Source organism: Adiantum capillus-veneris, chromosome 1 (genome assembly GCF_014529385.1).
Source record: "Adiantum capillus-veneris isolate H3 chromosome 1, ASM1452938v2, whole genome shotgun sequence".
Classification (NCBI taxonomy): Eukaryota; Viridiplantae; Streptophyta; class Polypodiopsida; order Polypodiales; family Pteridaceae; genus Adiantum; species Adiantum capillus-veneris.
In genome coordinates this window covers 118,519,323-118,545,677 of record NC_140931.1, presented here as the reverse complement: position 1 = coordinate 118,545,677, position 26,355 = coordinate 118,519,323, and the positions used below count along the sequence as shown (strand labels likewise).

At 43.9% G+C, this 26,355-nt stretch overlaps 1 protein-coding gene across 1 annotated transcript in view; it reads left to right on the top strand.

The window, feature by feature from the left end:
- BTR1L (binding to TOMV RNA 1L (long form)) overlaps nucleotides 1–24,717 on the top strand; it is a 39,717-nt gene extending 15,000 nt beyond the window's left edge. Inside the window, exons 4-8 of the mRNA XM_086520007.1 lie at nucleotides 23,437–23,630; nucleotides 23,720–23,793; nucleotides 23,885–24,022; nucleotides 24,099–24,160; nucleotides 24,300–24,717. Of these exons, the coding sequence (XP_086376133.1) occupies nucleotides 23,437–23,630; nucleotides 23,720–23,793; nucleotides 23,885–24,022; nucleotides 24,099–24,160; nucleotides 24,300–24,399 (568 nt within the window). The 3' untranslated portion in view covers nucleotides 24,400–24,717. The remainder of the gene's footprint in view (nucleotides 1–23,436; nucleotides 23,631–23,719; nucleotides 23,794–23,884; nucleotides 24,023–24,098; nucleotides 24,161–24,299) is intronic.
- The last annotated feature ends 1,638 nt before the right edge of the window (nucleotides 24,718–26,355 follow it).

Genomic DNA, 26,355 nt, shown 5'->3' with positions numbered 1-26,355 from the left:
TCGTAGAGGCTTGCTCTGGCCGTTGCTGCTTTAGTGGGCAGTCCGGTTTCATATGTCCTTTCTCGCCACAGTAGAAGCATCTTCCTTCCTCTCTGAAAGTTTGAAGTTGAGTAGGAGAAAGGTACTTAGTTCGCTTGCCAGTGCCCTCTAGCTTCTTAGAATGTTCATTGTCTCTAGATGGAGGACGTTTTCTTCCTTGGCCCCCTTGGTCATCGTAGACCCCTCTTTGTCTTGCACGGTAAGTGCTATGCTCCATCTTTCTGGGCGTCCCAGTTGAGTGCAAATCCTCAGCAATGATTGCTGACTCCATCATCCTCTTAAGAGTATCATGCGGATACACCTTCATACTCTTTCGAAGCTGCGGTTGGAGACCCGCTTCGAACTTTCGTTTCTTTTCCTCGTCGGCAATCTTCATGAAGGGAGTGACCTTCAGAAGAACCGATCAATACTTGTCCACATAAGTCGTTACTCTTTCTTGTTCCTTCTGGGCAAGCAAGTCCCATTCCTTCCATATGTCCTGTTCAAAGTCAGGTGGAAGAAATTGTTCATAAAATTCAGATTTGAAGCTCTCCCAAGTTGTGGCCTGAGAACCTTCCAGAATCTTGGCTAACCACCAATTACTTGCCGTTTCCTTGAGGTGCATCCCCACATGGCGTAATTTGGATTTTTCTGTGAAGTGCCCATTGGTAAAGGCAACTTCAAACTGTCTGATGAAGGACAGTGCTTTGGAGATGTCTCTCCGTCCGTTGTAGGTTTCGAACTTGATGTCCTTGTCGCCTGATTTGAAGACTCTCATGCGATGTTGAGACTTGCGACCTTGCTTCTTGAATCGAGGCTTATCTTTAGGTTGATGTATGGTAGTGGCGGTAGTAGCTGCTTCCTTCTTCTTACGAGATGATCGAGAAGTAGAAGTATAATCAGGAGAGTAAGATGGAGATGAGATAGAGATGTCCTTGCTCTCGTCTAGCAGAGAGAGAGCGCTTTTTCCCTGGCCTTTCCTTGAAGTAGGCCGTTCATTCCGATCCGAAGATCCTTTGTGCACCTCGGCACATTCTTCTTCTCTTGTCTCCTGTGGTCTCACGCCAACAGTGTTGTCTGGATGCTTGGCTGCATCAGTTCCATTTGTTTTCTTCATTCCGCCCAAAAGCTTTTGGACGTCTGGCAACAGTAAGATTTGTTGCAACTCCGCAAGCTGAGCTTGCACTTGTTGAAGCTCCTCTTCAACGCTTCTCCCTTGGCTCGACATGGTTCTTCCCGTTCTTCCCGGAATCGTCCTTCTTTGCAGAGAAAGAGAGGAGTCCCAGCTCTGATACCACTGTCACAAAACGGGAGCGTACACGAGCACTTGAAAATCTGAAAATTAAAATACTTTGCAAAGGTGAGAGAAGGGAGAAGATCGACACAGTATTGGGGACCAGAAGATGGGCTGCCCCCCCCCGTTAAGAGTATTCTTTTATTCAGGGAGAATTCGTATACAAGCACGAGAACCCGAGGAAACCCCTCCGTTCTGTAATCTTAGACCTGCTACAATCCACCTCCGGCTGAAAATGGCGCCCCCTTTGTTGATATGCAGCTCAATTTTGCCTCCCAAAGTGGCAGAATCGCTCACAGGCTGACACGTCGCCCAGTTTCCGAGTTTGGGCTTTCCGTGCTAAAAATATCTCAACTGGTGCGTCAGTTGACTTGGCAGCAGAGCAATAAAATGTTCCCCTTGTCATTCCAGAGCTAATGACGCGAACACATTTTCCGGTCAAAAATAGCAGTTCCCTAAATTTTAGGAGATACTTCCATGGAGTCCCTATCGGTCTCCTGACCATCATTGAAGACTACCATTTGACCACCATCTACAATGTGGGTTAATTTATTGGCCCCTTTCAACTTATAAAGTTGCAGTGACTTGACGAGTGACCCAAATTCCAGTTTGGCGCACACGAGCTTCCATACTCATCAGAATTCAGTGCTAACTGGCCCGGGCAGTCCCTGTCTGACCGACCTAGATCCCCGATGTGAGAAACCCATTTGGCTGCAGTCGTTTCACACTGGCCATGCAATGTCCACTTGCACCTTTTCAAGGGTTTTGGGACAAACAAGTAAAAATAAAATAAATATATCTAATACTTATTTACGGAAGGCAACAGGAAAAATACACCTCTTGGTGACAGTGAGAGAAGGGAGAAGATCGACACAGTATTGGGGACCAGAAGATGGGCTGGTCCCCCCCCGTTAAGAGTATTCTTTTATTCAGGGAGAATTCGTATACAAGCACGAGAACCCGAGGAAACCCCTCCGTTCTGTAATCTTAGACTCAAAGGTCGTGCTTTCCCGTAAAGGGCTTGGGCACAAGGCCGTTCCTTCTCGTAAGGGACTTAGGCGCGAAGCCGTACTTTCCCGTAAGGGACTTAGGCGTGAAGCCGTACTTCCCGTGAAGGGCCTTCCCGTAAGACGGGAGATTCTTGCAAAACAAACCACACAAACACGCCACAACAATTCGTATGGCGAATCCACAATAGATACCTGTCGTTCTTGCGCGGGAAAAGCGACTTCCGTGCTTCGTAGTCTCGCGATCTCTTGCGAGACTACGATGTTGGTACCTCCCGTGAGTGAGGGCATGTGGTGCTTTTATAGCTCCTTGGCCACGGCACGAATAATTGCTCGCGTAGAGATCGCGGCCGTTTTTTTTTTTTTGCGCTGTTCTACCCGAAATAGGGAGAGAGAATTCGCTGGCTGGTTTTGTTGCTTTATCTCTTAAGTGGCCGCCCACTTAATACTGCCCACTTGTTAAGTGGGCGGCCGGCATATTTTAAAATTGTTCTGAACATGCCCGAAAACTCAATAAAACCTTATAAGTTAAAACCAATGCATTTAACAACACTTCCCAGGCGTCCCTGGATGCAACCACATGCACGAATGCAATGCAAACATAGATTCCTCGTGGGAAAGCGTCCGCCTTCCCACGATTGTTCCTGCTTTTCGTAAAAAGATTCATTGAACCCATCTTTATTCTTGTGCTTGCGTTCTTACGCGTATTTTCTTACTCAGTTCGGATTTCCTCTTTAGCCTACGGGATGCCCCCTTACTGATGCACCCGTCACCCATCATGTGACGCATCAGGGGCACTCGTAACGCGGCCCTTTCCACCGAACTTACGGAAACTCCTTCACGATGTTTACCGTCACCCATCAAATGACACATCAGAGTTGTCCGTTCTTGATGGCAGTTCCTGTAGCTACAATCTTTTAACAGTTCTTGGTGCACACCATAAACTATCCTAAAAAAAAGATTAATCATTAAAAATAAGAAAATAGTCCAATTAGCAACAGAGAGATAGAGAGAGAAGAGAGATACGACACGAGAGACGTAAAACCCTCCTCCGAAGGCCCCACTCTCGTCGGCGAGAGTGGTCTACTTATTGATTGCACAAAGTGGTACAATGCGTATGCAATGGACTGATGCAACTTGGGACTATGCCGATGACGATGACGGTGATGACGACGACGACTTTAGGGCTGAAATCTGTGGTCTTCTAACTGCTGAATTTCGGGACTGTTTCGGTGGCTGAAAATGACTGTTTTGGCTGCGTTTTCGAAGGCTGAAAATGGAGGTCCTCTATGTGTACTTAGGGCTGAATCTGTTGCTGATCAAGCATGCTGAAAGCGCTGCCTATTCTGCTGCATTTTGGCTGAAAATCAAAAAACGCTGCTGCTTCTGCCGAGCGTTAGTAAAAACGCTGGCTATCCGGGGAAAGCTGGCGATCATGTGAAAAACGCCAGGCTGAATATGGCGATGATGCAAGGACTGGAAACGCCAAGGGGAATCGGGTACTGCTGATGCGGGAAACTGCTAGGACAGAAAATGCTAGGTGCTTGAGGGTGTGGCGAGGATGGGGAGATCAAAACGCCAAGGGTTCTTGCGGGGTTCTGATGAGAAGGTGCCTGTTGAGCATGTGCTCCTGCTGCCTCTTCTACCATTTAGTGCTAACTTGGGTTTGCTTATATGTTAACTTAGCAAAATTGCCCTACCTACTTTTGTTGGAAAGTCACTTAAAAATAATAAGTGAAAATACCAAAAATAGGGAAAATAGGCTAAATGCACTGGAAAATTCCCCTGACTGAATCTGATGGATTCTGAAGGGAATTCTGATGATCATGGTGTGTGCAACTAGAGGATATGCATCTATGCTAAGTGGACTGGGCATGCACGGTCTACGAATAGACTCACAAAAAGTGCCAGATCACTTCTAATCTAGACTTACTGGACTAACTAAACCCTGATCATGCTGTAGCTTGTCCACGGACACATAGGGTTGGATGTGTCACGTGACATCCCCTCCTTTTGAAAGTGAGGTACTGGTACTGAACTGTATGGTGTTGAGATCGCCAATAGCATTCGGAATCCTGGAAGGGACTCTTCGCCGGCCTACTCTGATGTGTGGGTTGTGCTGTACTTGAACTTCATAAAGGTCTGCAACGCTTGCTTATTTGGGCCGTGCCGAAAGCGACACAAAGTCTTCTGTGGCTCCTTCGATGCTTCAACTTCGTTTAGAGTCGTGCTTCTTCCTTCTTCAAGAATCTCCATGGCTGAAAATTCCTGAAACCATTTCCAACACAAAATCATGAACATACCTATTCCATGTAAAGTGAGTGGAAAAAAAATTGTCTTTCTCAAAGACTATGCATGCAATGTAGATGAACAAATAGACGGAGTGCTAAAGCGTTCACCACATACACGCAAACAATGAGATCTAATCTTTCTCTTTTGATCTAGAGCAATCAATTGTGGCAAAACACAATGGAAATGCCCACTCTTGGTGCTCATACTTTTATGTGCTTGTTCGGAAACTGTGTCATGCCAAGGAAGAGACATGGAATGTGACTTTCTTACATACATACTTTTCAGCTTTTCATGAAAAATCCGCATACATTCGTGCTCATCCATGAGAGAAACGTGCTCAATATACAATATGTCATGCCTAGGAAAAGGGATCACATAACGATGCTGACTAAAATACAGGAAACGATCACGAATGAAACATTCGAACAATGCGTGCGTATCAATCATGAGAACACATAATACTCCCTGTAAGGGTTCTTTGGACCTAGGCTCGAGAGCCAAGATCGTTGCTTCTTCGTGATTGATCGAATCTACAACGAGGTTAGCTTTGCTAGAAAAAGCATCCACTAACACATCATCCTTGTGAACAATCACATAATCTTCATGCAACTCATCATGCTTGTGAGAAATCACATCTTGATCATGCAAATCATCATGCTTCTCATAATCATGCAAATCTTGTGTGTCATGCTGTAGAGAAAAAGAGACTGAGAGAGTCTCCTTCTCCTAAATTCTTTCAATCTTGTCCTGCATATTAGCAATGAGAGATGGAGAATGAGCAATGTCCTCTCCATGAATGACAATAGGAGAATCACTTTTGGCATTGAGAGTTAAAGTGTTAGCCTCAAAATCAATGAGAGCGTTAGTATCACGAAACCATCGAATGCGCAAAATCATATCACATCCTGAGAGAGGAGAAACAACAAATCTTCTAGTGAAGGCAGTTTGTTGAATTGCAAACAACACATCAAGGCACTCCTCCGTGATGAGAGCGTCCATATCGGGACGAAAGCCAGAGACCTCGATAGGAGATCGCGGACTAACTTTGAGGTGGGTTCTCTCAGCAAGAGAGGAACTGATCACATCATGCATACTACCTGGGTCAAACAATATGACAAAATGGTGCCCCGACGTAAGACCATAACATTTAATAAGAGAATCATCAATGGGAGGGTCTGAGACACTTGGGGCACACTCGTGTTATCATTCATTGCATTGACAGAGGAAGTGGGTGCTGTGGGTTCTTTAGATTCATTCGATTCAAGCTTAGGACATGTTCTTTTTATGTGACCCTTAATGTGACAATGAAAACAATCCCTTCCTTAGAATAAGTGCTTTGTTCTTCCGACGTGATATATCCTCCTACAATTCCTTATGCTACCTTTTCATTTGGAGTAAGCTTAGTTTTAGCAATTGTGTTAGCCTTACCCTTAGATTCATTGGAAGAATTCTTTGATGAGAGACTGTTAGAAGATTGGTTAGAAGAATTGTCGTTCTTACCATTCTTACCGTCCTTACCGTTCTGAGGGTTCTGGGAAGTCTGCGAGGTACTTGTGGAAGTCTTGTTCTTTTTAGGCTTTCCCTTGTTGTGCTTCATCTCCTGTGCGAGAGCACTCGCTACCGCCTTGTTGAGATTGATTGGATCGAGTACCTCGACATCGTACTTGATATACTCGTCCAAATAAAAAAGAAAAGCCTCTTTACGCTCATCATCCGATTTTCGTAATTGATTGCCTAGCTGCAAAACATGATTAGGAAAAGACATGACTGGCATACCATTTTGCTTGAGAGAGCGCGAATCGTCCTTCAATCGTGCGAGGTACTGAGGTGGCATAAACCGCGCCTTGAGCTTGTCTTGGAAATCATCCCAATCGAAGGAAAGGGGCGTGAATCCGTCAGCTTCCTCTAGGTGCGCGGCTAGCTGTGCCTCTTGCCATGCGTGGTACTAATTAATGGCATCACCGGCAAGGTACATTGTTGCCGTCAAAACTTTGCTATTTCCTGTCTTCTTAGTTGTCGCAAAATAAGCATTAAATTGATGCAACCAAGAATGAATAACTGTAGCATCCATCTTACCATCGTACTTACTGAAGGTCAACTTTTCAGTGACTGGGTTGTTGGAATCCGCATCGTGGCTTGCACCACTTGAGGAACTCCCACGATCTTTGGGTGGTTCGGTCTTCGAGGCAAGTACTTGGGAAAGCAATTCTTGAGTGCGTTCACGCTCGGCCTGCCTTTTTGCTTGTCGTTCATTTTGTTCATCGCGCTCGCGTTCGAAAGCAAGGCGATTGGTTTCTTGTTGTGCCAACGCAACTCAATTCGCTTCTAAAGTAAGGCGAGTCGCTTCTTGTTGTGCCAACATCATGTCCATCATTGACTTGACCATCATCTCCATAGGAGTTAGTACAACTCGTGGCGTAGATGGCGAAGGGGGAGGGTCGAAAAAGTCTCCTGGTGGGGAAAAATCTTCGCTGCCTCTCTCACACTCATCACCTGTATGTGAAGTATCCATTCCGCTTCGGGTGACGACCATGCACTATGATCTTTGGTTCTTAAGTTCACGAGGAACTTGGGTTCTTGAGGGTCTTGGTTCTTGGGTTCTTAGGTTCTTGAGGTTTTCTTTCGCTTGCAAATCGCGTTGAGAAGGATCTTCTCTTCACCTGAGCTCTACTCTTTTCCGCGGGCGCACCCCTTGGCGGCCTTGCGCTCACATCAAGGTTGTTTTTTCCCACCTCACGTCGATTGGCCGGCCGCTAAGTGCACGGTCCGCTCTCGCTCTCAATGAGTGAAAAGAGACACAAGGGGAGGCTGGACAAGCCCTTCTTTCTTGGGATTCCTGTCACTCTTCAACAAAATAGGATTAGGAATCGACACGCCCAAGCGAACTTGGGTTCGTGCGACCGCAACAAGCAAAAAAAAATTATTGTGATTCTTGTGGTTCTTTCCTTGATTGATACAGAACATTGCCAAAGCGCTGATACCAATGTTAGGTGCAGCGGAATGAATGTTTGCGCTTTGCTCAAGATGAGTGCTCCGAATTGTGCTCAAGGTTCCTTTTGTTCTTATGGAAGGTAGAGCCTTCCGTTCTTAATGAGAGAATGCTACGATCACAAACAAAGTGAATGGACACTATGCGTGCAAGTGTATGAGACTGAGAGATAGAGAGAGAAGAGAGATACAACACCAGAGACGTTGTAAAACCCTCCTCCGAAGGCCCCACTCTCGCGAGCCCCACTCTCGTCGGCGAGAGTGGTCTACTTATTGATTGCACAAAGTGGTACAATGCGTATGCAATGGACTGATGCAACTTGGGACTATGCTGATGACGATGACGGTGATGACGACGACGACTTTAGGGCTGAAATCTGTGGTCTTCTAACTGCTGAATTTCGGGACTGTTTCGGTGGCTGAAAATGACTGTTTTGGCTGCGTTTTCGAAGGCTGAAAATGGAGGTCCTCTACGTGTACTTAGGGCTGAATCTGCTGCTGATCAAGCATGCTGAAAACGCTGCCTATTCTGCTGCATTTTGGCTGAAAATCAAAAAACGCTGCTGCTTCTGCTGAGCGTTAGGAAAAACGCTGGCTATCCGGGGAAAGCTGGCAATCATGTGAAAAACGCCAGGCTGAATATGGCGATGATGCAAGGACTGGAAACGCCAAGGGGAATCGGGTACTGTTGATGCGGGAAACTGCTAGGACAGAAAATGCTAGGTGCTTGAGGGTGTGGCGAGGATGGGGAGATCAAAACGCCAAGGGTTCTTGCGGGGTTCTGATGAGAAGGTGCCTGTTGAGCATGTGCTCCTGCTGCCTCTTCTGCCATTTAGTGCTAACTTGGGTTTGCTTATATATTCACTTAGCAAAATTGCCCTACCTACTTTTGTTGGAAAGTCACTTAAAAATAATAAGTGAAAATACCAAAAATAGGGAAAATAGGCTAAATGCACTGGAAAATTCCCCTGACTGAATCTGATGGATTCTGAAGGGAATACTGATGATCATGGTGTGTGCAACTAGAGGATATGTATCTATGCTAAGTGACTGGGCATGCACGGTCTACGAATAGACTCACAAAAAGTGCCAGATCACTTCTAATCTAGACTTACTAGACTAACTGAACCTTGATCATGCTGTAGCTTGTCCACGGATACATAGGGCTGGATGTGTCACGTGACATCCCACTTCCCCATCTACGCCAAGGATTGCACTAACTCCTATGGAGCTTTTCGACAAGATGATGATGGATAGGAAGTTAGAACGCGAAGCAAGACGAGCAGAAAGAAAGGCCGACTTTGAGCGTGAGCGCGAGCAAGCACGCTTGGAGGCCCCAGAAAGAAAAGCAGAAATACAGCGTGAACACGAAGAAAGAATGGCAGCCATAGAGCATTAGCACAACGAAAGGCAAGCCGCCTTGTTCCGATTCTTTTCTCAAGTGCAAGCAGAGATGCAAGAGATTTGGGAGAAGGAGACTCTTTCAATCTGTTCTTCTCCAAAGCATGACAAACATGAAGATTTGAATGATAAGGATAAGCATGATGATTTTCATGATCAAGATGTGATTTCTCACGAGCATGATGTGATTGTTCACAAGAATGATGGTTTAGTTGATACTTTTTCTAGTTAAGCTAACCTCATTGCAGAGTCGATCAATCACCAAGAACCAATCTTGGCTCTCCAGTCGAGGTCCATAGAACCCCCACAGGAAGATTCGATCAATCAAGAAGAATCGATCTTGGCTCTCGAGCCTAGGTCCAAGGAACCCCCACAGGAAGTATTATGTGTTCGAATGATAGTCAGTACGCATTGTTCGAGTGTTTCATCCGTGATGCTTTCTTGTATTTTAGTCACCGTCATTATGTGATCCCTTTTCACAGGCATGCCATATTGTACGATGAACACGATTCACTCATGAATGAGTACTGATGTATGCGGATTACTCATGGAAAGATTCTGGTCCCAAAAGCAATGCCAAAAGGTGCGAGTGTAATTTACGAAAATCCATACAGCTGCCACGTCATCAGCCAGTGCAAAACGCGGAAATCCGTACAGCCTACCACGTCATCATGTCAACGTAATTTTCGGAAATGTGCCACGTCATCAATTTTTGCGGGTCCTGCTTTATTTTAATCTTTATGTCACTTGGGGCCCCATCAGACAGGGTCACATAAGTTGGTAGGACTTCTTCTTTTGCTACTTGTTCTTCTTAGGGTTTAGGCCCCTCGGCCGACATCTGTAAGTTGGCTCCATTCTTTAGGCTTTGACACGTCAGCAGTTTGTTACATTAGAAGCTTCTTGGACTTATGTTCTTACTACTGGCGGTTCATTAGAAAGTTTGCAGAGGTTGCTTCCCCTTTGCATATCTTGACACAAAAAGGAGTCCCTTTCTTGTGGGGACCCACAGAGGTGACTGCCTTTCAGACTTTGAAAGAGAAATTGACTACAGGACCAGTTTTGACTTTGCCGGATTTGCAGAAGTCATTTGAAGTATATTGTGATGCTTGTGGTCGTAGTCTGGGTGCGGTCTCAATGCAAGAAGGCCATGTCATTGCCTATGAGAGCCGATTGTTTTTAAGGCCGGAATTGACAGCACAAATATATGAGAAAGAGATTTTGGCGGTTATCCATGCTCTTACTCGTGGCGACATGACCTACTCGGAGCCGATTTTATGGTCTTCACTGACCATCAGAGTTGGCGTTACTTCTTGTCACAGAAGCAGCTTTTTGAAAAGCAGATGCTGTGGGCAAACATCTTGTCATAGTTTCATTTTCAGATTGTCCATGTGCAGGGACAAAAGAACTTGGTGGCAGATGCTTTGTCTCGGAAGCCGTTGGTTTTGGCTATTTCCGCAATACACCATAGAAGCTTAGAGGACATGGTCGATCAGTATGCCATAGATACAGATTTTTCAGATGTATTCAGTCGAATACAGAATGGGGAGGTAGTAGGAGGATATTCCATTCGGGATGTCTACTTAATGAAGAAAACGATGTTGTGCGTTACACAACCGTTGAGGGAAAAGATTCTAATTGAATGCCACTGTCCACCATTTACGGGTCACTGCGGCATTGATACCACCTTGAAAGGTGTGGAGCGATACTTGTTTTGGCCGAGACTCAAGAAGGACGAATGTACGCAGTTGCTTGGTATGCAAGAAGGTCAAGTTTGATAGACATGAAGCACAGGGATTGTTACAACCTGTGAGGATTCTAGGTACTAATCCTCAATTAAGTACTTAAACTCATGATTAAGACTTAAGAAACTTGAACTGAACTCAGAAACAAGACTCAAAAGACTCTATGTTTGATTGATTGAAAGTGTGATACAAGGGCTCCTTATATAGGAGACGAAGAGACACAAATGAAAAGACATGTCTCCTGGTGAAGAGACATGACTTTAGACGTAAGTACACATCCTTTCGGCAAAGAGCTGCAACCGTTGGGCGAAGAGTCGCACCCGTAGAGTGAAGGGGTGTGACCAGTCGTCGAAGGAGTGTGGCTTTTGGCGAAGAGGCACGTCTCTTGGGTGAAGGGTCGTGACCATCCAAGCGTAGGGGTTCTGCTTGGCATGGCACTTCGCATATCTGCATCAATGAGTAAGTATGTAATGTAACTAAGTCACAAACGTGACATTCCCTCCCTCTTAAAATAAAACCCGTGTGTCAAATGAAAGTTTGTCGTTTGTCGAAGAATTCTTGAAGGAGGTGAGGGTATTGTTGCATTTCTTTACCAGTTTGCCAAGTAGAATCTGACTCATCCAAGTCCATCCACTTAACAAGAAACTCAGTTATGATCTTTTGTCTTGTTTCTTTTTGACGAACGTTGAGAATCTTTTCTGGGACAAGAATAATGTGTTCATCTTCAATTTCTGGCACATAGGAACATAAGTCTGCAACAGGCGTATCTCCTTGAATATAGTGTTTGAGCCAAGAAATGTGAAAAGTCGGATGAATTTTTTCCCATGAAGGCAAAAGTTCCAACTTGTAGCTGACAACGAAATTCTTCTTGATGATTTTGAAAGGTCCATAGAAGCGAGGTCGCAATTTTGGGAAGACCGACTTCACTGTTTTGTAGCGATGACGTGCTACCGTTGGGCGAAGAGTCGCACCCATAGAGCGAAGGGGTGTGACCAGTTGTCGAAGGAGTGTGGCTTTTGGGGAAGAGGCATGTCTCTTGGGCGAAGGGTCGTGACCATCCAAGCGTAGGGGTTCTACTTGGCATGGCACTTCGCATATCTGCATCAATGAGTAAGTATGTAATGTAACTAAGTCACAAACGTGACACAACCTTTACCCATTCCCACCCGCCCTTGGGAAAGTATTGCTATGGATTTCATTTTTGATCTTGTGAAGACACAGAGTGGGCACAATGGTATCTGGACTGTTATTGACAGATCGTTTAGCAAGACTATTCATTGCCCAGATATTCAAATTACATGGCATGCCTGAGACAATAGTCTCTGACAGAGATCCCCGATTGTGAGAACATTGGTACACGGTTGCGGTTCTCATCATCTTTCCACCCACAGACAGATGGGCAATCTGAGATTGCAAATTCAGTTGTACTGGATTTATCAAAGTCTTACATTTCGGATCAGAAGACTCATGGGAAAAGTATTTGCCCTTGGTGGAATTTTCCTACAATAACATGATCCACTCTTCGATGGGGAAGGCGCCATTTGAGATTATTGAAGGTGCTACGACTAAGCATGAAAGATAAGATTCTTTTGTTGAAGCCGATCAGTTCACGAGGAACTTGGACTTAGTCCGGGAGGCTCCTGTCACAAACGGGAGCGCATAACAATATAAAATACATTCGGATAAATAGGATTTATCACTTATTACTAAAGCCAGAGGATATAGAGAGAAATAAATAGAGAGAGAGATAGAGAGTGAGAAGATCGATACAGTACTGGGACCAGAAGATGGGTTGGTCCCCCCCCGTAATAGTATCTTTATTACTGAGGAGAAGTCTATACAAGCACTTGAACCGAACGTATTACCACGTTCGTTCTAGAATAAGACTTGATGGTTCCTGGAAGCCTTAGCTTCCGATTCCTAGGGCAAAACCCTATTCCAAGGAACTTCCGTTCCTTATTCCAAATCCTTGAGAACCAAGGTTCTCGCCTCTGGATCTCACCTTCCAGATTCAGGGCATGACATCTCTGCAACTCTTTTCTAACTCTATTTCCAGAGTCCTCTTCTTGCAGATTAACTCCGCTTTCATGGACACGAAGTCCTTCCCTTGGGAATTTCAACTTCTGGATCACATCTCAAAAGTCTACCTCTCTTCGATCCGTGGATCTGCTTCCCAAACTTGGGTACGAAACCCTTGGGCTGATCTGGCTCTAGTTCCTCAGAGCGCTTTTCTGGTGCAGAGGCTCATGCCTTCCTCTGCTCCTACTCCCTCACGAAGAGGAAGTACACCTGCAATCAAATACTCAGAGATCATAACATGAAAATCGTTACCTTCAAAGTCTCGATGCTCGAAACGCAACTCGGTTCTCGAAAAACAATTCCCCGGAAGAGATCTCTACATAGAAAATCCTCTCTTCCAATCTTACACACAGAAGAGGTGTGTTCTCGGGTTCCTTCTCGTAAATCAGCCCCGTCTACGACTTTTATGGGCTGAAAACAGAGAAAAACAGCAACTTCTCGCGATGGAAACACGCTCCGTAGGCACTTCTTTGCGAGGGAACTCGCGCACTGAGTCTTGGCGCATCTGGTACACTTGGGGGAGCCATGGGCATCACCGGCAACGTCTTCTTTACGGCTGAAATCTGCAGCAGCATCTCCTCCTTGCAAAGATTGGTCTTTTCTTCTGAGTGAGGGCATGTGATACTTTTATAGCTCCTAGCCACAAACACGAATAGCTGCTCGCGTAGAGATCGCGGCCGTTTTTTTTTTTTTTTTCCAATTTTTTTTTCCGTTCTGCCGGAAAAAGAGAGAGAGAAAACGCTGGCTGATCTGTTGCCTTATTTATCAAATGGCTGCCCACTTATTAAATGGGCGGCCGACGTATTTTAAAAATAGTCTGAACTTGCCCAAAAACTCAATAAAACCTTATAAGTTAAAAACAATGCTTTCACAGCACTTCCCAGGCGTCCCTGGATGCAATCACACGCACAATTGCAATGCAAACATAAACTTCCTCGCGGGAAAGCATTTGCTTTCCCGAAAAGCAATCCGCTTTCTCAGAAAGCATCTGTTTTTTTCCTCAAAGTTTCCTCTAAACCCATCTTCATTCAAGTGCTTGCTTTTCCTTGTGCACAATTCGAACACAGTTCAGAATTTCCTCCCGACTATGGATATTCCCTTTCCGATGCACCCGTCACCCACCTTGTGACGCATCAGGAATACCCATCACCTAGTCCGTTCCTACTGAACTTACGGTACAATCTCCTTCAGGATGCTCTATGTCACCCATCCTATGACGCATCAGAGATGTCCGTTCCCGGATGGTCGGATACTTCTTTCCGATGCTCCCTGTCACCCATCCGATGTGACGCATCAGAAGTACCCGTTCCTGGTGAAACAGTTGTCCTCAACTGTAGAGGTCCAACTGAACTACCGGGGAGAAACCGGAAAGATTCCAAATCTTGCTCAATGGTGAGTTGAGCTAGTCCTTTCTCAAAAGAGAACTTAAAAATTAAATTAAACAAAGATTCAATAATTCAATACTTACCTTACCAGTTCATGTCCTTCCTCTAGTACCTTGAGGATATCCTTCACCATTCATTCAACTTACGAACCATGTAAGAACTCGTCATTTGTGTCTTTCCAACAGATCGAAAATTTCCTCATCCGAGAATCTGTTAACTCACTTTCGCCTTCTCAACCTCGAGAAGAATAATCCTCCTAGAAATCAATCTAGGTATCTGTCCTTGCGCATAATCCTGCGCTGTTAGTCTAGAGGGTATTAAACCTCTTGTGTCCTCCCACATAGGGAATGCTCAAGTCATAGAGCATTAAGCTCGATGTTTTTCTTTCACAAACAAAGTTTGCGATCACCTTAAAGAAGGTTCTTGTTTCGGGCCATCGCTCAACGTAGGCGAATGGTTCCAATCCGAAGATTCCTTGTGCACGGCGGCACTTCCTTCCAATCTTTTCCTCCTGCAAGTTATTATCACTAGCAGTGTTTTCTTGACGCCCATTAGCGTCTCTTCCTTGCAGACGCCATCTTTGCAAGCATCTAGGACTCGCAAAATCTTAGGCAGATAAAATTCTAACCATATCATTCTGTGAACATAAGTTCAAACTCGGCCCACTTAAGGGCGAACACGCTTTAGATCTCAATGATGTTCTCTCATATGTGGTTAAGGTAATTCTTACCATTTTTAAAACGGTTGGCGAATTTGACTCTTACGAACATAATAGTTCGAATTTATTCAAGCAGCATGTAAATGCTACTTGACCTGCTCATGGAGAAACATATACCGCAACCAAAAGTTGCTACTGTAATGGTAAAAGCACATAGCGTACTCAATGATCACGACCATAAGAAAACCTCTTCTCCATAGAGAAACTCAAATTCCTTCTACCGAACACATCTCAAATAGAGATTCTCGTGTTGGAATATCCTTGCGCGCAAAAAGGCGCTCAAGAGAGTATAACAAACTCTCGTCCAGTTCCTGGCATAGGTCTGCATCTTCGTGTGTTATCCATGTACTCAAAAGTGTACATAATTCTTAAGCTGTGTTAGAGTTTCGGTGAACCTGGGAAATTTCCTTCCCTTCGTAAGATCCTTAGAGCGAAGACGCTCAACTTGACGATCCCTTGGCTCGATCTTAGAGCAAAACTCGCTCATCAAATAATTCTTGGATTTCTCGAGCACAAGCCGTAGTCGTCGTTGGTTCCTTCCCTCGTAAAGAGAGTGTTCATTCACTTGTGCGAAAAGCACTACCATATCTTCCCTTACCGGGTAGGGGGTGTTGGTTCATAAGGTCCTCAAGCTTAGTGAAAGCTTTTCTTTGGTTGAAATCTCGGAATGGTTCCTTCCTTTCTGCCGTCCTACCCGCAATAGCACGTAATTTGTTGGTGAACTACCGGATACGATATCAATAGTTGACCTTCCGGATGGTTGAGCAAACCAATTCATCGCATAAAGCAATGTTTCAACTCAATTCTATTCTCATAAACACTTGAGAGTGATTGTCCTGGTTAGACACATGCATATCTTGTGCATAAAAGCAATACGCAGTTTATGAGTTCCTCAAAGATTTAACTTTGATCAAAGACCTGCCCTCTCACTTAAAGTTCGAGGGTCTTTTGTTCAAAATCTCACAAGTTAGATTGAATTCCCTTACTCCAAACTTTCTCCGGATAGCAATGTATCCTTCGAGGAGAGGTAACAAAAATTCAATGTTTCTGTGTTCAATGGTTCCCGTCCCACTGTGGGGATTAGATTCTATGTACACTGAGGTGTACACTTTCAGCTTGTATTGCTGACTCCACCATCTGCTGCAAAGTATCTTGCAGATGCGTTTACAAAATTCGGGCAAAAGTCCTTCGTTAAATTTGTTCATCTTTCCTTCCTCAGAGAGGATCAAGAATGGAGCTACCTTGGCAAGAGTGAACCACTACTTGCTTTGACTCGCTCGTGTTCCTATTAGGCAAACCGATCCCAATCTTCTTAAATGCCTTCCTCAAAGCGTAGAGGAAAAAAATTTGTCGGAGAATTCAGCCTTGAATTGTTGTTGTAAGTTCCTTGCAGAGCTTTAGTATACCACCAAGTACTTGCAATCCCCTTGAGGTGTTTGGTCACATGCCTCACCTTCGATACTTCTTAGAAATTGCCGTTTGCAAAGGCAACTTCAAACTGTCGAATGAAAGCAGTAGCTTTCAAGAAATCTTCCCTTCCGTCAAAAGTATCAAACTTGACTGGAGTGTTTCTAGGTCTAGAGACCGTCTTCATATCCTTCCCGAGATGACGGGATTTCTTGGCTATGGTTCTGGATTGATGTTCATGGATATCTTCTGGATTCTGAAGGATCTCGAGCATTCCGCTCCTTGGATTCTCTAGGTTCTTGAGCATCATGCTCTTGTCGCCTTCTCAGAGAATCCCAAATCTTGTGTCACCTTCTTGCAGAGAGAAAAAAATTTCCAACTCTGCAAGCTTTTCTTGCAGGACTTAGGTTTCCGCCTGCTTACTTCTCTCTTGGCTTGTCATGGCTTCTTCTCGTATCTTCCCAGAGTCGTCCTCTTTACAGAGAAAGAGAGGAGACCATGCTCTGATACCACTGTCACAAACGAGAGCGCATAACAATATAAAATACATTCGGATAAATAGGATTTATCACTTATTACTGAAGCCAGAGGATATAGAGAGAAATAAATAGAGAGAGAGATAGAGAGTGAGAAGATCGACACAGTACTGGGGACCAGAAGATGGGCTGGTCCCCCCCCCGTAATAGTATCTTTATTACTGAGCAGAAGTCTATACAAGCACTTGAACCGAACGTATTACCACGTTCGTTCTAGAATAAGACTTGGTGGTTCCTGGAAGCCTTAGCTTCCGATTCCTAGGGCAAAACCCTATTCCAAGGAACTTCCGTTCCTTATTCCAAATCCTTGAGAACCAAGGTTCTCGCCTCTGGATCTCACCTTCCAGACTCAGGGCGTGACATCCCTGCAACTCTTTTCTAACTCTGTTTCCAGAGTCCTCTTCCTGCAGATTAACTCCGCTTTCATGGACACGAAGTCCTTCCCTTGGGAATTTCAACTTCTGGATCACATCTCAAAAGTCTACCTCTCTTCGATCCGTGGATCTGCTTCCCAAACTTGGGTACGAAACCCTTGGGCTGATCTGGCTCTAGTTCCTCAGAGCGCTTTTCTGGTGCAGAGGCTCATGCCTTCCTCTGCTCCTACTCCCTCACGAAGAGGAAGTACACCTGCAATCAAATACTCAGAGATCATAACATGAAAATCGTTACCTTCAAAGTCTCGATGCTCGAAACGCAACTCGGTTCTCGAAAAACAATTCCCCGGAAGAGATCTCTACATAGAAAATCCTCTCTTCCAATCTTACACACAGAAGAGGTGTGTTCTCGGGTTCCTTCTCGTAAATCAGCCCCGTCTACGACTTTTATGGGCTGAAAACAGAGAAAAACAGCAACTTCTCGCGATGGAAACACGCTCCGTAGGCACTTCTTCGCGAGGGAACTCGCGCATTGAGTCTTGGCGACATCTGGTACACTTGGGGGAGCCATGGGCATCACCGGCAACGTCTTCTTTACGGCTGAAATCTGCAGCAGCATCTCCTCCTTGCAAAGATTGGTCTTTTCTTCTGAGTGAGGGCATGTGATACTTTTATAGCTCCTAGCCACAAACACGAATAGCTGCTCGCGTAAATATCGCGGCCGTTTTTTTTTTTTAATAAATTTTTTTTTCAGTTTTTTTTCCGTTCTGCCGGAAAAAAAGAGAGAGAAAACGCTGGCTGATCTGTTGCCGTATTTATCAGATGGCTGCCCACTTATTAAATGGGTGGCCGGCGTATTTTAAAAATAGTCTGAACCTGCCCAAAAACTCAATAAAACCTTATAAGTTAAAAACAATGCTTTCACAGCACTTCCCAGGCATCCCTGGATGCAATCACACGCACAATTGCAATGCAAACATAAACTTCCTCGCGGGAAAGCATTTGCTTTCCCGAAAAGCAATCTGCTTTCTCAGAAAGCATCTGTTTTTTTCCTCAAAGTTTCCTCTGAACCCATCTTCATTCAAGTGCTTGCTTTTCCTTGTGCACAATTCCAACACAGTTCGGAATTTCCTCCCGACTATGGATATTCCCTTTCCGATGCACCCGTCACCCACCTTGTGACGCATCAGGAATACCCATCACCTAGTCCTTTCCTACCAAACTTACGGTACGATCTCCTTCACGATGCTCTATGTCACCCATCCTATGACGCATCAGAGATGTCGGTTCCCGGATGGTCGGATACTTCTTTCCGATGCTCCCTGTCACCCATCCGATGTGACGCATCAGAAGTACCCGTTCCTGGTGGCCTTACAGATATTCCCGTTCTCAGTGCTCCCGTCATTACTTTGAATGACGTACTAGGAATACTCTGTACTCAGATGTCTCCAGTGAGAAAAGCCCTCACTTAAAATTCCAATAATTCATTTAGAATTATTTTTCCTTGGTGTTCCAAGCGAGAAAACCCTCTCACTTATAAATCCAATAATTCATTTAGAATTATTTTCCTGTAAGATAAAGCCAATTTAGCAACAGCTCCGCTGTGACAGACTGATGTGTCACTCTGTACGGAAATCCCAGAAATCACGACGCAAATTCCGTTGACATGTTGACGTGGCAAGCGTACGGACAACAGTACGGAATCTCCTGCTTTTGCGCTGGTTGAAACCTTGAAGCTTTTAAAAGTTGACAGTTTTTGGGGCTCTGCTTTTAGCATCCCTTGTAACCTTTATAATGAACCTGAGGGGGCTCACTCTGCAGAGCATCTGGACGCAGAGTCTGAGAGTGAGCAGCGCGGGAGTTGTACTTTGCTCAAAGATTAATATAAAAAGAAATACCGAAAGGGCGCCAGTCTTTGGGCCAATATCTTTGGGCACGGAACTATGCCGGGCCGTGTTGACTCTCTTTTGAACTTGATTTGAAGTGAAGTTTTTTTGAAGTGAATCTCTGCTGTGTCGTGGTAGAATCTTGACTTGGGGTGTCCAAGTTTGTTACACTAAAATCACCAATCATTGAAACCAGTATTAAAACCAGAGTCAAATAATTCAAATCAGCACCAATACAGGTTTAAAATAGATACCATCCATTTCAAACAAATTCCAAATAGGATTACCAAACAAGTTCCTAACAGAACTCAAACTTAAAAAGCAATCTCGACATCAGTCGAGCTCGAAAAGTCGACTGACTTTCCATCGTGAAACCTACACCAAAAATTAGGGTTAGATTCCTTCCATAAGGTTGTAGCCGACCACAGCATGGTCCATCAGCTCTTGGTTAGATAGTGTTCCTTTGGCGGCGATGGTAGTCCCAAGACATAGCAATCTCACTGACCTCCAAGGTTATCAGCTCAAAAAGAGACTGTCACAAACCGTTGACGTGTCAAGCCACTAGAGAATGGAGCCAACTTCGAGATCCTGGCCAAGGGGCCAAAACCCTAAGAAGAAGCGGCAGAAGAAGAAGAAGAAGATGAAGAAGAAGAAGAAGAAGAAGTTTTACAAACTTACAAAGTTTTGAGGAGTGACCTATTTTTAAAGAAGAGTTCCCACCAACTTACGGGATCCCGTCCGATGGGGCCCAAGTGACATAAAGGCATTAAAAATAAAGCAAAACACACTCAGAAGACTTTGCACATCAAAATATGATGACGTGGCATCTGCATGGACGTTCCGCAATTCGCGACGGATTTTTAGAAAATCTCGAAATTTTAGGAAAGCGTTTTTTTGCTGTCAGCTTTTCATATTTGATGCTTTTAGGCTTTGGGCCTTTAAATATGAGCCTTGGGGGCCTTGTCTAGCACTCTTCAGCGCGTAGATTGCAGAGGAGGTGCTCCCCGACTATTGTACTTTGCAAATCAATAATAATAAAGAAATAGGGGCGCCAGCGTTTGGGGCGAGTGCTCTCTTGGGGTGGAACTTCTTGGTGTCGTGTTGTGCATCTCTTTCAGTTCAGTTGTTATTTGAAGAGCTTAAAGTTTTTTAGTTTGTTCTTTTCTACTGGCACGTGCCCGTCTTGTGACAGTGGTATCAGAGCATCAGGCTTGTGCTTTTCTAAAAGCATACCGGTCCTACAAAAGAGCAGACAGAGCAAATCAACACTTCCAAAGTCTATTGGAATCTTATTTAAAGTATCTTTCCGGGCCTACCCTGGACTTATTAGCCATTCCCACCCTTACTTCATCGCGCATCGAACGCGCTCCTGTCTTCACCGCTCATGTCTTATGGGACATAAGCCATAAAGATCACTTGCAAGAGAAGGATCCAAGATTTGTTTTGAGCTGCTGTTTTTTTCAGAGACTATGTCATGATTGTGACTATGTTGCAGTATTACATCTACTCATAGTTGCAAATACGCAAAGTGCCATGCCAAGGAGAACCCCTACGCTTGGATGGTCACGACCCTTCGCTTGAGAGACATGCCTCTTCGCCAAAAGCCACACTCCTTCAACGACTGGTCCCACCCCTTCTCTCTATGGTTGCGACTCTTCGTCCAATGGTTGCAACTCTTCGCCGAAAGGATGTGTCTTTACGTCTAAAGTCACGTCTCTTCACCATGAGACGTGTCTTTTCAATTGTGTCTCTTCGTCTGTAATATAAGGAGCCTTTTGTACTCAGTTTTCAAGCATTCATTAATCAATCAAACACACATTCAGTCTCTTGAGTCTGAGTTTGATCTTAAGTATGAAGTTTTAAGTCTTAATTATAGGATTAGCACCACTAATCCTCACAATGGTATCAAAGCAAATTTTTTTCTCAGGACTCGAAGGTATTGAGCCTCTCACCCTCGCCGCTACCATCTACCCCCTTCCCGGATCAATTTGCTCTTTTTGTTAAGGAGTTGGCTTCTCCTTTCGGCTCTTTTGTCAAGGAGTTGGCTTCTCCTTTCGGCTCCTTTGTCAAGGAGTGGGCTTCTCCTTTTGTCCAGATCGGAACTCGATATTCCGGCGTAGTAAAATTAGCCATCACACCCAGATTGCAGAGGAGGTGCTCCCCGGCTGTTGTACTTTGCAGATCAGTAATAATAAAGAAATATTGAAAGGGGCACCAGCGTTTGGGGCATAGTTACATGGGATGGCGGGTCGGGGTCGGGAACGGGAACGGGGACGGGGACGGGAATGGGGGTCGGAACGGCAAAAAAAAAAGAAGATTTTTTTTGGCGTTTTTTGACTTACACACATGCAACACACATAGAGCATCACTTTGACCACAAATTTACACTAATTAGACCAAATAACATGAGTGATATAGACGCAAATGTGCTTATAAAACATCGAGAAATGAGGACCAAAGGGTGGCTTTTATAGCCATTGGGGTGCTTCAAAGTTCAAACATATGGCTATTGGAGAGGAACTAGCCACTAGAAATGATCAAATTTTCAAATTTTAAAAAAAGTCCCCTGCCGTCCCCTCCCGTCCCCTGCAGTCCCGGGGACGTTTTGCCTGCGTTCCGGCCTGGCAGCCCTTTTGCCGTCCGTCCCCACCCGCCCGTCCCCGTCCCGGAATCTGGCGTCCCCCGTCCCTAGGGTCCGTCCCCTCCGTCCCCTGTAACTATGGTTTGGGGCCAATGTTGTCACGTGCACATCTAACCCTATGTGCATGTAGAGAAGCTACTTTGGGTCCAAGGTTGAAGTTAGCTTAGGAAGTGTTCTGGCACTTTTGTGAGCCTGTGTGCAGGCCATGCATGTCCAGACACTTATGAGTAGTTGCATATCCTCTGGTTGCACACATCATGATCATCAGCATGACAGTCAGTACCCATCATGAGCATTTTACAGTTCACAGAACCCATTTTCCCTATTTATCCATTTTTCACTTATTATTTAATAAGTGACTTTGTTGGGAAACTGGGTAGGGCAACTTTGCTAAGTCAATATGTAAGAAACCTAGCGCTAGCACTTTCTTGCAAAAGAGGCAACATAAGTTCCAGCAACCTGCAGTGCATCTTCTCAGCAAGACCGGCAGGAGGCCTAGCGTTTCCCACCAACAGACATGACACTCATCTTGGAGGAATCTTACCTACTGACAGGACACCATCCAGTTGTGTTCTACAATCTATTAGTGACTGCTGCAACATACGTACATCGCAGACCGCGGGTTTGGCTCTTCTTGTTATGGAGGACCTTATAGTGCAGACTTCTCAATTTGACGTTCCCAGAGTTTTTGTGGATCAGCCGTTGTGGTTTCTTGGTCTCTTTTCTTTACAGGGCTGACCACGGATCTTCATTTGCAGGATTTAATTTTTCCGATTTAATGCTTCTTTTAGTGCTAGGCTTCATTATGGCTGAGTCTGCCCTTGATCTCCAGAGTCATGACAGAAACTCTGCACGCTGAACTTTGTGTTGATGTATGCTCATGTGTGTGCGTGTGGTGTGTGTTGTGTTGGGGAGCATATGTTAGTACCTAGTTCTACACCCACTATTGGGCACTGACGATGTTAGTGGGGATGTCGTGGTATTTAGTCAATACTATGCATGATGGAGCTGATGTTTATATTGTCTTGTGGGTGACTACCATGGGTCTATACCTTGCACTTTCCGTCAAGGGTGAATCTGGGCTTATCCTGGATTCATCTAGGTATATACAATTTCTTGGAGCAATACGTTTCCTTTGCAGAGGTGGAGAAGGGCAGCTGTCTACGCTGCTTGTGGCGACATCTTACTATAGAGATCGCTTGGTGGTTGTCATTCCCCAAACTGTTGATACACTCATGGAGCATCGTCTTTTAGTGGAAAGTGGTCTTCAAGGACGCTATTTAGCAAGGAGGGCAGTAGAAAGTTTTTGAAATACTAGGACTCTAAGAAGTACTAAGTAATTGTTCGAAAATTCTGACCTCATTTTTGGAAAAGGAGACGGGTTTAAGCTAAATTATCTCTGCCCCCTAGAACAGACCATGATCTGAGAATGTAAGTGCTATTGTAAGATTGCCTTGATATGAAGCAGTAATGTCGTAGTTGTAAATATAAGATTGAGTTAGAGCATTTCAGGAGTGGCATAATTTTTCATGTGTTTACAATGTTTTGATTTACTCTTAAGTGCAATTTTAGTTTGTTAAGTGTTACATTGACATATATACTCAGCATTGAAGAGGAGAATGAAGAACTATTGGAACAGACCTGAATGTTAAATTCTGTATTGTGCAGGTCTTTTGTGGAGGACTCAAATGCTAGCATCAAACTTTCTCCCCTAGATCAGAGTATTCCAGGAGTGAATGACCGGATAGTTAGTATAGTTGGGAGCCTTGATCAGCAACTACGTGCTGTAGCACTGGTCATCTCAAAGCTGGCTGAGGATCCAAACTATAGCCATTTTGCGTCAACTTCACTGTCTTACCCAGGTAACACATCTTTCATTCATTATGGTGGCTCAAGTGTGTGCACTTCTTGCAAAGACTAATTTAAATGGGCTTGCAAGGATATGCTACAGCATTTCCAGCAATGGGTTATGGGGGAGCACCATATTTGCGGAATGGTATGAATGGCGGCAACATCCGTATGAAGGTGGGGTAACTGAAACTCTGATGTGATGAACTGAACAAGTTTCTGTTTGCGTATTGCATATTTCATTGAGCTTTTGGGTTTTCCGGGTCAGGGTGTAATACCTACGATGCAAACGTTGCCCTCTGTCTTGCCTGGGGGGCCAAGCACGTCTATAACTCTATCAATTCCAGATGAACATGTAGGGGCTATCGTAGGCAGGGGAGGAAAGATAATAACAGAGATTCAGCAGGTACGTCTCTTTGCGATCAAAGCTTGGCCTCATGTATATGCAATCAACCAATGGCATTAGTTTTGGAAATATGCAGAGCAGTGGCACTCGAATCAAAATATCGGATCGGGGAGATTATGTGCCAAGCACAACTAATCGGTAATGTCTCTCATCTTTGTGAGGAAGGGCTTTGGCCCTGCCTCAAACCCATGACACCTAGAAACTCATTACGCACAATGAAACAAACTTCGCCTCAAAAGGGAATGACCCCTTCTTTTCTTTATTTGGTGGGTTGCAGCAAAGTGACCATTACTGGGACAGCAGAGGGTGTCCGACAGGCGCAACAGCTCGTGAGCCAACGAGTCCAACAAAACTCAAGTCCTGATCCAGAGAGGTGATATTCCCTTTGGGGGTTCACCAAGGGATGTGCAACATGAGGAAGTGTCTTTTCCTAATTTTGATACTCTTGTAAGGCTCTGTAACTTTTTCTCAGTGACAATGTTGCGAGGCTTTCTTACTCTTAGCTCCTAAAGATCAAGGATTTTTATCTACATTGTTTACATATTTTGATGCGAGCATCTCCGACACGAGAGATTCACATTTTGTATCATTTGAATGCCCATGCCATTTTCTCATCGGCATTTTGAGGACTCTTGACTAGGGCGTTTGTGCTCTTACACATTTCTAGCCTTGAAAAGAAGTGGAAATTTGATTCATTGAAGTGGTCATGTTTGGGAATTTTAACCTTATTTTGCAAATTTTTTTTCCTACCATTACCGTGCAATTAGGCAAACTTTGAAGTTCAGGATGGTGTTAGTTATAAAATTTTAACTTGCTTGCAACCCTCGGCGATAAAAAAATAGTGGGTTACCATAATGCCCCTAAATGGATCGTGGACTTCGTTCTCCAATGCCCCTAATATATTTTTAGCATAGCAAGTGGTTATGTGCTACTCTTTAGAGGAAGAAACATGCCTTTTTTAAAGCATTAGCACAGAAGTGGTTTGATTTCTTAACATACTTAAACAGCATTTTTTTAATTCTCCGAATTAGACTTACAACTAGCCATATCTTTTCAGTTTTCTACAATGAACTCATGTCCTCAAGAATTTTCTCTTTGTAGGTGTATTATCTCATAGCATGTAAAAAATAAGCTGTCATTTTCTATCTCCTTTGATAGTTAGTCATTCCTTAGATATATAAGGAAACACAAGCATGTATTGTTTTGTTCTCTTTTCATGCACACAATATAGGCTTTGTTCTCTGTATTACTCTTCTTCTCAAAGTCATAGAAAAAGACGACTTTTTACGACTTGTAAGATTTGTTTTTGCATTGGAAGTCTATATTCTCAAAAAATTAGCATCTTCACGCTCTTAGAAATGTTTATCGTGATTTTATTCTCCTATGTAGACGAGTGCTCTAATAATTTTGTTGTTTTGTGCACCTCATGCTTGGTTGAGGGGGGGTTGTATCATTTTCTTTTATCAAAATGTAGTAGGATACTATTGGAGGATTGCTTGTTTTTATTTCTAATCAAAAGATATACCAAGGTTAACATTAAATATTTGTATAAAGAATAAGCATATGGTTCTATTAACATTGAGCATTGGTCTTACATGAGTATTGGGTAGTTTGTTGCTACATACGGAAGTGAGGGATGTCTATTAAATACACAAAATACCATGCTACAGACGACAACATTCATTGATTGGCATACTTGGCAATGCATATATACCCCATGATCCAACACAAGACCAACGGAAGGGAGATGGAGAATGAGAGAGCATGAGAGGGCGTGCAAGTGTACATCCTAGGGAGGAGTGCTACACAAGCACATAAAAAGAAGAGGTGAGGGGAGAAAAGGAACACATGGCATTGGGCGCAATTTCTCCTCGTGCAAGTTGAGCATTTTTCTTTTGCACGTATATACTTATAGATTACTTCAATGCTCAAAATCATTACAGACTATCCGCCCAAACATACAGTAATTATAGCTCATGAAGAGCTCTTTAATAAAAAAATAGCAATAAATTTGATATCCTTTTGTATATTCTATAGACCAATCCTGCTTTGTCACCTATCATTTGTAATAAATATAAGTTTGTCGAATCCCATTGCATATCTCTCTATTAGAAAAGCAAATATCCTTAGTTGTCATTAATTTGTAAATAATGCTTTTAAAAAACAATGGTTAAAATTATGTGTCAGAAATATCATGTATCAAAATAAAAACTCAAACTTAAACAAATAAATTTGTTTATGTCTTCATTAGCCACATATTACAAATTTTGGTGTCCCATAATCAATTATATTGCCTTAAAATTTGAGTAAATAGAATAAAGGTGATGATCTTC